We start from the raw sequence: 11,663 nt of genomic DNA on the forward strand, positions 1-11,663 counted from the left end.
GTGTGTTAAACTCATTTTTTTAACCTTATTCTTTCTTTTCCAGGGTAATTGTCTTGGATCAGAGCAGCCCTCCTAAGTGATTGAAGTAAATAGCTAAATAAAAGCCAGCATGTTTTTTCTTATCTTCCCCATTATACAGTACCTACCTCTGTGATTTGCAACCCTCTTCAGCACATAAGCAATATTACAGTGCTTAGTCTTCCCTAAACTATAACAATACATAAAAATGGACCAAATGCTTTGCTCTCCAAACACATCTGGTACATTAATTTTTGGTTCATTTTTATGCAGCCACTGCTTATTAATGAGAGGCAGTGCTCCAGATAGTACTGCAGAATGGAGCTGTTTTCTGGATACAGCCTTCCTGTCAAGCCTGCTTCGGCTTTTGTTTTTTTCTGTAGCACTCGTGCTCATCCTCATAGGCAAAAGTATTCCTGGCTCTGTTGCATTATATGGTTTCCAGTATTATTGACAAAAATGATTGTAATTCTTTAAATTGATGCAGTGGCTGCTCTTTCTCGATGCTGAAGAGAGGAGCGCTCCTGTTACAGCCCATGTGATGTGTGGTTTTCTCTGTTCATTAGATGTGACAGGATAATTTCTTGTTTTCTCTTTTCCTGGTGCTCCTGTAATCAAAACTGAACAGATTTAAATGATTAAGGGGATTGATCTTTGTGCAAAAAGTGAATAACCAAGAAAAAACGAGTGCCCTGCCAGGCAGTGTAAAGGCAGCATAACATATCTGCTAGCTTCAGGCAGGAATGAATGGGAGAATAACCAGTTAAGAGCATTAAGGGCTCCCTTATTTACTCAGACCATGGGCTGGATGGGTCTGGGTCCGATTGATTTAATTGCACTTTGGCCCATAGGAGTCTTTGTGACATAACTTACTTCTGCCTCAGGAGTGCTTTTAAGTGTGAATTTACTCCTTGCTGCTTCAGCACAAACATCTTCTTGTTTTTTGTTAGGTTTCAGTTGCACATTCAGGTATTTGGCACCCTGCATGTTTCTCTCTTCCCTGATGGCAGTGGGAAACTGCGTGCCTGACCCTGTCCCCTGGGTTCATTTATCTTAATGTTAACAATACTAATAAAAGACTTCTGACTTCAGTATCCTGGCATGTGGTATTTCTTCCCACTTTGTTGCTTCTTTCTTTGACTAACTTTTTCATTGGAGCCAATGCAGAGTGTGATCTGAGCCAGGCATTTTTGTGCCCCTGCTGAGTCCCTGAGGGGTGCCTCTCATACTTCAGTAGGTCTTGTATAACTTGCCATACTGATAACGTTTCTTTGAACTGATGTAAAAAGGGAAAAAAATCATTACATTAACCAGAAGCAGTCCTGAGGTCTGTGTGCAGCATAAATCCACTTGGTACAAATACTGTAGGGTAGCAGCTTGTCCATTGCCCCGACCAGAAACAGCAGTAGCCTTGCAAGTCTAACTGTACAGAGCCCATGTCCCAGGGTACTGTACTGAAGTGAGGATCTGGTTCTAATGCTCCATGATATTTTACTCTGTTTTTCCATTCTCCCAGGTTTTTTATTCAGGTGTTGTGCCCTTTCTGAAGAGTTGGCTCTTGTAGTATAGAGATGAATATTATCAGTGCTAGTCTTGCAAATCCAGGATAATCTTACCTTTTGAAGGGCAGGTATTACAAATTCTGTATCGGTGTATTAAATTAGGTATTAAATACACTGATCCAGAATTTGTAATACCTGCCTTTCAAAAGTATGCCAGTTTGCCTTAAGTACTGGATTGCCTTACTTTTTCCATGTTTTCATTAGTGGGAATCCTACCCAGCCAAAAGTGAATAATAGCTGGTGACTTAGCTATTTGGAAATGATTCTGGTTGTGACCACAGTGTACTCATTTATCTTTGGGTAAGATTTAAGAGAAATGCAGCCCTATTGCTTCTACAGACCCTCTGGCTGCAAACCAAGAGAAGGACCTATATCAGCACAATCAGAAGGATTTGGACCAAAATGTACTGTTAACGTGACAACAGCTTCCTCATTTCTCTCAGTTAGTTACGGTGTTGGGAAAGCAAAGGGGGAAAGTTGTTGTTTAATACCAGAAAGGAGAGAAGCGGTCAGTACAACAGTTTTAACTGTAAGATGCAATGCAAATTCACCTTACAGAAGTCCTTAAGTCCAGACTCTGTGTTGTTTTAAGAGAACTACGCAAAAACCAGAGTTAAAGTTATGGCCTTGGTGCAAAATTCTGTAGTAGTTTTTCTGTATTGTGTATGTGGAAGAATGGTAGCTAGCCAACTGCCCTTTCTGTTTTTACCATATGCAAGACTACGAACCTCATGACCTGAAAAACACTAATGTGTTGCTGAATGAACATCAGGTCCTTGACTACCTGTAGGTTGGTACTGACACATAGCTGAGTAAGTTCAGTGCTACAGGTGGGAGATCAGCAAGTCTGAAAATTAAATCCAGGAAGGCTAACGCATTTCGAAACGGATGGAACCTCTTTGAGATGCAGCTAATGATGACCTTTTTATGGAGCTGCCCAAGAAGGATGACAAGCTTGTGCTGAGAGACCCTGGAACTGGTTGTGACATTTATCTTAGGGTAAGATTTAAGAGAAGTGCAGCCCTATTGCTTCTACAGACCTTCTGGCTGAAGAGTGGCTGCACGTGGATCCAGGTAAGCAGGAGCAATACAGAAAGTTAAACAAGAAACAGAGGTGTGCAGTTGTCTTTCTACCAGTGTGAGCAAGATCAAGGAGCTGAAACATCTGTCATGGGGCCAGACTTTGACAACTAGTTTACCAAAGGTAGGACATTTGTTAAATATTGCAACTTCTGGTGTGATGTTATATGGGAAAGAGATAGTAGGTCATGAGTGTGGGGGAAGGAGACTATTCTGTTGACTCCATTCAGTGTACCTGTTGTGTTCTCCAAAGACGAGGGTAGAATATAAAAAAGGCAAATGAAAGGCAACACGCAAGATCCACAGACTAGTCTAATGCTGCTTTTTGCCTCACCAGGAGTAACAGAACAAGTTAATGACATTAAAGTGGGACTGCTGATGTCTTCTAACCTGTTGCTGAGGTCAAAAGCATTAACTCCCACTGTGCAGAGGCAGAGAGAGTGGAAATGAGGTCACACAATAAGTCAGTGACAGCAGTGGGGAGAAGTTTCCTGACCCATCACCTGATGCTCTGTCCACCTGCCAGAGCTGTCTTCCTTAGTTAGTTTGCCACTGAAATCTGTATAAAAAGTGATGATAAGAGACATGGCTATTAATGAGCTTTATCTGTGATGAGGTGTGGGTGGGAAGAGCGTTGGGAAGATGGCTGGCTGCCTCCAGCTCCGGACATAGGATCTCATTTGATTCATATGCAAATTCCAAGAAAAGGACTCTGGCAAAAAATTGCCAAATTGTCATGACGACTGGAACTGTGGAGATAATTAGGTTGTGATTCAAACTATTTTCACTCTTGGCATTTCTCATTTAGCTTCTCCTCTCTGCCACGTTTGTACAACTCACTGGACAGCTTATATATTTGCCAGGCCTTCTATAAGCTTATCAAAACGTGCAAAAAGCTATCTCAAAAAAAGAAGCTAGTGACAGGTTCTGATCTGCAGTAGTTCTTTGCATCCACATGGAATGGCTCAGAATAGGAGATAAGCAAAAGGTATGGTTGTCTCTCGTTTGGTTCTTTGAGTTGGTAAATAATGAAGCAATATGCAGGAATTGAGGGTAAACATGGCTCACAGAGTGTGTTAGGGCTTCACAGCTTTGACAGTGTAAATGTTGCAGGATTGGGTTCCTACTTACATGGGTGCTCTTTGCCCAGTAGGGTTTGATCAAAGATCCTTTAAAGTTGGTGAAAAAAGACTCTTGACTTTAAAGAGCCTGGGGTCACATCCTTGGTAGCAACCTCTAGATTTTGGAGCCATTACCTGAAAACACTTTGGAACGAGTTCTAGCCTGCATCATGTATAACTCCACTGAACTCAGCTGGGCTTTTGGGACTGCTGCAGTCATTACTGTGTGTTTCTAGGTACCTTGGGACTCCATGTGTCTTGCAGCCAGTTTTCCAAGCCACAGTGTCAGGCAGGGTGCTTTGGAAGAGCACATCCAAACAGTGAGGCCCAGTCGTGATCTCAAACCCTATCTTGCTAGGCTCTACATAGACACAGAACAAAACAAATCCTTGCTCCAAAGAGCTTGCAGGCTAAGTGCATGCTCTCCAGGCAGTGTTGCACCTAAATCAGTTATCGCAACAGGCAGCAGCCAAGGCTGTTCACGTGAGGGCTAATAAACAGCTGCTGTTGATCTTGCAGCTAGAATGCGTCATGCTGATGGGGAGATGTGGCTTTAAGTTACTTTTGCTTCCATCCTTTCATTTAACTTAAAACACGGTTTCAAAGTTTACAGTTTTTTGGCAGCAGCTCTTACTTGACTTAACAACTTTTGCCTTTTCCATCCTCTAATTTTAAATCTTTCTCAATTAGCAATAATGCATTTTAATTAAAGTTCAATAGTTGTAAATAAAAGCAGAGAAAATGTATTCGTGGGAGAGAAAGTGGCTGGTGGCATTTTGGGATGGTGGAGCTGCTTAGAATGAAAGCTGTATCACACCATAATTAATTGATTCTAGATTACTCCTGTTGCATAATCATGTTCAGCCTGGGCTTGTCAATGCTGTGCGCTCTCTTATCAGTTATTATCAAGCAACAGGGAGTCCAGGTGCACATGTAAACCGACTGGAGTGGGAAATGCTAACTCCTTCCCTATCTCTGCTATTGCCTAAAACAAGACGTTGTTATTACAGTGGCATCTGCAGATCCCTGCTGAGACTGAATGCATACCGACAGACAGTCCTCGCCCCAGAGTGCTCACAGCCCTAATAACTGTTTGGTTCCAGCAGTGTAATAGGAAATAATTCTCATTTCCTGCATTTTAAGGAGCGTGGCAGGCTTTGCTTTCCAACTTACCAGCAGCTCTGCAACTTCCACTTGCGGTGGTCCAAAGTACCAGACCGGAGTGGGCCAGAGGGTAGGTTCCTGCACTTACTGTGATCAGAGCAGCCAGGTGATTTCCCTGATGGGGGGGGGGAAAAGTGTTTCCTTCTGAAAATGCCACTTCTTTGATTCATTCTCCTTTCTCCTTTGACCTGGGTGGAGGTTTTTGACACTTAGGCAGTCCCCTCACTGTTGCTTCATAGAGGCTGCTTTTAAGACACTCGACTGCTGGGTGATGTCCTTGTCAGTCCTGAAAGAACAAGCCCATGGTGTGACAGATACAGTTCTCCTGACCTGTACAATTTGTTTTCCAGTGTTGCCTACATGAAGAGGGAGGCTTGGCATGGCAGGGATGTGCTTCATTGTGTTACAAGAAACCTTTAATGAAATGAGGCCTGGGGCAGTTGGAGTCACCTATAAGGGAACCAGGCAAGAAAAAGCAAGTGGTCCATGAAGTGGCCCCAACGAGGCTCTGTGTATTCAAATGCTGCCACGCTCAGCTCATCGCTGCTTGGCTGTGCATGCCTCAAAAGCATTCCTTATGGATTACCTCCTGCATGGTCAGCATTCATTATCAGATGTCACCCCAGGGAAATACGCTTCTGTGCTTAGGGGCAAGGAAGAAAACAACCCCCAACTCTTAATATCTGCACCTCCAGGGCCACTCATCAATTCCCCCGGTAGTCGCTTAATGACAGCAGATTGTGGAAGGTGGGAACGGGTAGAAGCCATGTGTTGAGGTGAGTACCTTATAAATAGTGCTTCCCCCCTGCTCCTTTACAGGCATCCTGACATCCAAGGGAAGGCCAGTGGAAACATTTTGTGATCAGGCAAAATGGGGAAAAACACAGCATACAGAGAATGCTGTTCATGCCTGTGGGGAGGAGGAAGCGCTATCTCGTTTTCCATGGTGACTAAATCATGTGGGCTGGATTTTCAAAGGTAACATGATGCTTAAAAATGCAGATAAGCACTAACGGGGTTCCCAGATGATAGGAGTTAGAGCCTAGGTGCTTTGGGAGCCCCATAGGCATCTACATGCATCTTCAATCTGGCATTTAAAAATCTCCTGTAGTCAAAGGGATTTACTGGGAGAATGTCAACACTGCAAATCAGAGGTGTGACTGCAGCTCGTGTAGCTGCACTTGGGCTATTTTAGGCTGGTCTAGGTTCCAGGAGCAGCGTAGCTGTAGTGGCACCGGAGACTTTCCTTAGGGGCATTCTGCATCTACTTCCTGATAATGCCTCTGCTTTTATGACCCCAGAGACTTTAGTGTATCTTTTTGTTATGTGCCACAGGACCCTTTGCAGCTTTTGTTTCACCTTTATTAGAGAATCACTGCATGCACAGCCTTTCCTTATTGCCTTGGCTATAAATAAAATATAAATCTGCTGGTCTGGAGGATTCTTGTTTTTCTGTATTGATCCTGCTCATCTCTGTGAGCATAGGCTTTTTTCCCCAAGACAAGAAACCTCAGTTTTTCTCACAGGTCAGACCTTGCTGCCTGAAAGGGAGTAGCACAGATCTGATAATAGACTGCTTGTGACAAGGAGACACCTGTGTTTCAATGCTTGGATGTTTATTAGCCTGGGCTGTAGTTGAACTCACCTCTTTAATTTTTCATCACTTTTACCGCCTGCTGTAAAATTACACAAGAGCCTTGAGCAACCTAAGTACTGGTTCATCTACACAGCCAGAACAAATGCCTGCTATTTGCCACTGAAATAAGCATTCAGAGTAAGTTAAGTCTAGACCTAATACTGGTACAGTTAGTTCCTGGTCCCAACAAAGCAGGGTGAGGAGGTGGAGAGGAGGGGGCTGCTTCCATTAGGAGATCAAACTTTCCCCTCCCTGATATTTTCCTCTCTGTAGTTGCTTTCCTGCCCCTGGAGGAGACAGTTTGTGTCATTTTTCAGTCTACATTTTCAGAAGTAGGACACGAAACGGAGAATATTGCTGGAAGCCTTTAAAGGAAATTGCTTTCTAATATCTGGTGTATGCATGGGCCCTGGATACAGGCTATCGAGAACCAGCCAGCAACTTCACTCCTCATGTCTGCATCACATGCAACTGGGACTGGATGTGTGGAGCCTGCAGCTGTACTTCCATGCAGGAGTTGGCGCACGTAGGCTGATTACGAAGGTGTCACCTTATTTCCACACCCCTCTGAGGCTGAAATGACTCTAACACAAGGGCTTGGCAGAGCTGGAGGGTTGTCTTCCACCCCTACTGGGATGCAACCGCAGCACATCATTTTCAACAGGCAGCTCCAGAACTAATTGGGGAAAGCACGTGTTATCAGAGAAGTGAGCACATCAGAGAAGAGCCTAGGTGCGAGAGTCCTTTGTGCTAAACTACTGCACCAGGTGAACTTTACAGTCTGGGCTGCTGGTGCTTCTACAAGAGAAACACCCTGCTCAGTCACTTGTGGCACAGATCTTCACTGTGATTTAGGCATTCAGCTTTCCAGGGCAGGGGCCTGTACAGACAATACTTTACCCATTGGGGAAGGCAAATAGTTTTTGGGGCAGACTGATCTTGTTAATGGCTAGTCCTGTTCTTTCCAGGCATTAGCCATCTTTGTTGTACAGCTGGGCTCTATTTCACAGGCTCAATCAAGCAGGCTTTGGTCTAAAATTAAGTCCCTTGCCCCTCTCCCGCTTCTTCCCCGGCATTGCACTTGCAGGTGTTTAGAACCCGGCAGAAAATCGGGCTCCATCTCTCTCTCTCTGTGGTCTTGCTAGTTCTTAATGGAAGCTAAGTGGGATCCGGCCCCTGATATTGGATAACCCCAGGAGTGCTATTCCATTGTATTCCTATAAGCCTCTACTTCAAGGAAGCTTGTTTTCCATCCCATGGATAACTTCAGTGTCTCACCTGCTTGTTCATGAAGACATAGATGACTGGATTGTAAACTGTGGCTGTTTTGGAGAAGTAGGAAGGGAGCGATGCTAAAGCTGGCTGGATGGGGATGTCTTTGTTTGTGGCAACCACCATAGCAAAGGTGGCATAGGGCAGCCAGCTGGTGAGAAAGGCCAGCACCATAGCAGTCACCATCTGCGTCACCTTCCGCTCTGTTTGCTGAGTTGTTGTAGATCCTTTCTGTTGTGCTGCAACCTACAGGCAATGTAAGGGAAAGAATCTATTCAGCAGGCCACTGCAGCACAGATATTTTAATGCAGTCTGAGAAAGTGGCCTGCAATGAGGGAAGAGCTTGCTGGATGAGCCAGGAGTGTGCAGCTACACCATTTGCTGGCTGCCTTGCCCTCCCTTTCTGGTCAGGGGCCTGGCTGACACTGTGTGATCACCCTATGCTCCTGTCACACCAAGTGCCATGAACATGGACACCCTTGTGGGGAGCCTCAGCCAAGAAGTTCAGGACTGAATTGCCATGGAGATACAAATAGTCCTGTGGCTTTGTGAATGACAAGAACTGCAGGAGCAGGCAACGGCACTGAGAGGTGTCAACACGCTTGGCAGCTGCTGCAGATCCAACCTGCGCATCCTTAAAGGAATGAGGCTGCAGCCACAAATCACTGAGGGTGCAAATGTGGAAGCCAGCCTATGCAAATCAGGCATTAGCCTGCATCATATGATCACAGACTCAAATGCAGCCTTGTGGAGTGAATTTAGTTCCAAACTCCATGATGGAGAACAGTTGTAGCTTGACATGAGAGAGAATCTAACTGGAGATGTCTCAGGAGTGCTGCCTTCTCTGCATGCTTGTGTGGTATTTCAGACTGGAGCTGCTCTGGGTGAGCTGACTGGCGCTGCTGAAATCTCTTTTTACTTACGGCTCGTAGCATCACCAGCAGATTGGTGTAGGAGAAGAAGATCATACTGAGAGGCAGCACAAAGCAGGTAACAAACAAGGCCATGATGTAGCTATTGTTGTTGCTGCTGCCAGCCTACCAGTTGGGACCGCAGGAGGTTCTCAGACCTGGAAAAGCACGTTTTGAAGCAATGCTGGGATAATCCTGCCGTAGCAGAGTCAAGAACAGCAAATACCGTGTGCTGTTCCTACTGACCTGGGCCAGTTTACATAAGGAGCGCTCCAGAGTCCAGCCAGATCACAAGAACAACGATGGTGGTATCATCCATTATGAATTCTGCCTGGCAGAATCATTCCTAATCTATACTATGAGGAAGCATATTGATAAAGTTACATGACATTTCTAAATGAACAGGTTTTGGTTAGGTTTGCTGTGGGTTTCAACCAAGATACGAGGCCAGTGAAGACATCATGGGCATGTCTACACATTCATTAATGCGCCATAGTTACTCCGCATTTAGTCCTGGGTTAACCAAGTACTAATTCAATGTGCAGTAACTTGTGCTACTGCGCAGTAGCATTGGTGCATGTTTTTTATTTTGACACTTAGGATTAACCTAATAACACTGTGCAGTAGAGTGTTAGCACAGTTTCTGCCTAGCATGTGCCTGCGCGGTGTTATTAGGCCACTGTGCAGTAATCATGTTGTGTAGACGTGCCCGGTGACTGCATTCAGGAGAGCGCTCTGCTGCTCCATAACTCAAATTGGCTATTAAGCCTGCGCACAAGAAAATATATTCACTGTGAAGCAGCAAACTTCTAGAGCATGATCTCTGAGCGAGACATTAATGAGCAAAGACCTAATGCTGCCTCGTGGAAAAACAGTCTTGAAATCTTACATCCCAGCACAAGGAAGCTGCAGGCTTGAATGCTGCTAAGGATGCATCTCCCATACCTTCAGGTACGTAGCTGCTCCAGCCAAGGATTGGTGGGACTGTCCAGAGAAGTGACCAAATCCAAGTGAAGGCACAGCCCATCAGTGCATGTTTTTGCTGAAATCTGAAATCTCCAATGGGTTTGCAAATCATGATATATCTTTCAAAGGCCAGGATTGCCAGGGACCAGAGCCCCATGATACCTGTGAGAGACCACTGAGACATATCTTGGGGGTGGCATTTTGAATGGCTGTACTATTGAATGCGGAAGCAGACTCCTTGCCCTAGCTGCTGGACCTAAAACACCAGACTTTCCTAAGCTGGGCTACTCTGTCTGCCTAATGAGAGTTGTATCGAGTGAATCATTCTGCAGGCAGCTGTTTTGCAGATGTTGTAAATAGAAATTTCAAGCAAATAGGCAAAACCACCAAGGTGAAAAGCATCCGTGATGTCACGGTCTAAGTCTGCTTGTGCTGTGACTGTTCCTATGAGCCCCAAGTATTTCTGGTTTATTAAACTTTCCATGCATTAATTTAGACTTGGCCAAATAGCTACCACATAGTTCTCAGGACAATTTCCATTTAATAGGGCAGTTTTCAGGTTTCTAATTGGAGTGCAACTACCCTAAGTGTACTGTACATGATATTGTATGAACATTATTGATTCAGAAAATGCAGGAAGAGGATCGAAATTGCATTTTCCTCTCCTTGGAGCATTGCCTAATGTCATTAGGCTTTGTGCACTGTTACCTACAGTCACAGAAATATTTTTAATGGCATAAAACCAGACAATGGAATGGCAGCTGAGCACTCTGCCCTTCTGCCCCCACCGCCTGTGTTTTGATGCTCCCCACTCCTGTACCAACACCATTGCTGACCTGAAAAACCCTCTCTGCTGATCACAGCTGCCACACGCGGGAGCTTGTCTAGCCATTTTTGTACTGATACTATCACCAAAACCTGGATTTCTGACTCCTCCAGCACCTCCGCTGGGAGGTGTCCACTATTAGCAATTGTAAACAGCAAGACACCAATGTATGGGGTTGTAATAAATGACTCTGCCATTCCTGTTCAAGTGCAGCCCAAGGCTGGGAACATTCTCAGATGTCCCTTCTCGCTATCCTCTGCTGTAAGGAGAGGACTTATAATTTCACAGTGTGAATAAAAGCCCTGGCTTTATTCTGTGGCTTGGGAAGACTCAAGGAGCCATTTGGTAGCCCAGGCCATAGATGTGCCATGGTTCTAGCTATGGAGTGGGGTCTTAAAGCCTGTGGCTATGGACTGTGGAGTTAGAGGAGGCATATGGCAGAAGGTAGAGTGTGGTCTGAGAGCAGCCAGCTGAGCTCTTCAGGGAAACATTCTTACCTGTTAAGGAGACCAGGAAGCCTTCGAACTCGCTAAACTTTTTGCCAAGCATGAAGAAGCCATTGATGTTGCTGGAGAAGCCGACAGTGCTTCCAAACAGTGTCACTAGGAGGTTGGCCACCGCCAGGTTCACTAGGATGTAGTTCAGAGGAGTCCTGAGCTTCTTGTACCTTACGGAAACCATTATAACTAGCCCATTCACAAAGGAGGCAGAAATCACCACCATGCCCATAAACACAGCGACTGACATGTAGATGCTTCTGGGCACCAGGTGGGGCCACTGGGGACCATCAAAGGGGCCTGGGGTACCATTTAGCTTGGCAGCCCCGGAGGTGTTAAAGGCGTACATGCCCTGCCCAGGGATGGAAACCAGACACCCACAACAACACAAGCTGAGCTGAAAAGACAGTGAACCCTCTTTATAATGCAGAGGGGCTTAAGCTCCCCCCCCCAGTGGATCTTTGTATTTAAACATCTCTAAGCTCTTTTTCAATCTAGAAGTGGGTTTTTGCAATTTTTTTTAATCAGCTTTTACTCAGAAGAGGATAGAGCGTTACTTGCACTCTGATGAGCAAAAGCCAAACCAATTATTTGAATAGCTTTTTATTCT

At 45.0% G+C, this 11,663-nt stretch overlaps 2 protein-coding genes and 1 long non-coding RNA gene across 5 annotated transcripts in view; 2 read left to right on the forward strand and 1 right to left on the reverse strand.

Moving 5' to 3' along the window:
* The window catches only part of TEX14 (testis expressed 14, intercellular bridge forming factor), a 46,195-nt gene extending 45,086 nt beyond the window's left edge, over nucleotides 1-1,109 (forward strand). For all 3 annotated transcript variants that reach the window (XM_019511151.1, XM_019511150.1, XM_019511152.1), the window contains one exon: nucleotides 44-1,109. In XM_019511151.1, coding sequence (XP_019366696.1) covers nucleotides 44-80 — 37 coding nt within the window. In that variant the 3' untranslated portion in view covers nucleotides 81-1,109. The remainder of the gene's footprint in view (nucleotides 1-43) is intronic.
* Nucleotides 1,110-4,541: 3,432 nt separating this feature from the next.
* LOC109293310 overlaps nucleotides 4,542-11,663 on the forward strand; it is a 13,989-nt gene continuing 6,867 nt past the window's right edge. The window contains exons 1-3 of the long non-coding RNA XR_002096295.1: nucleotides 4,542-5,015; nucleotides 5,296-5,661; nucleotides 5,765-5,923. This is a non-coding gene — a long non-coding RNA (uncharacterized LOC109293310). The remainder of the gene's footprint in view (nucleotides 5,016-5,295; nucleotides 5,662-5,764; nucleotides 5,924-11,663) is intronic.
* On the reverse strand, nucleotides 7,492-11,428 carry LOC109293309 (pinopsin-like). Its single transcript, XM_019511160.1, is given in 4 exon segments — nucleotides 7,492-8,099; nucleotides 8,777-8,922; nucleotides 9,710-9,892; nucleotides 11,054-11,428. Coding segments are annotated over 4 exon segments (930 nt in total). The 5' UTR covers nucleotides 11,403-11,428; the 3' UTR covers nucleotides 7,492-7,847.

This window comes from Gavialis gangeticus, unplaced genomic scaffold, assembly GCF_001723915.1.
Source record: "Gavialis gangeticus isolate Ggan-Ray unplaced genomic scaffold, GavGan_comp1, whole genome shotgun sequence".
NCBI classification, from domain to species: Eukaryota; Metazoa; Chordata; order Crocodylia; family Gavialidae; genus Gavialis; species Gavialis gangeticus.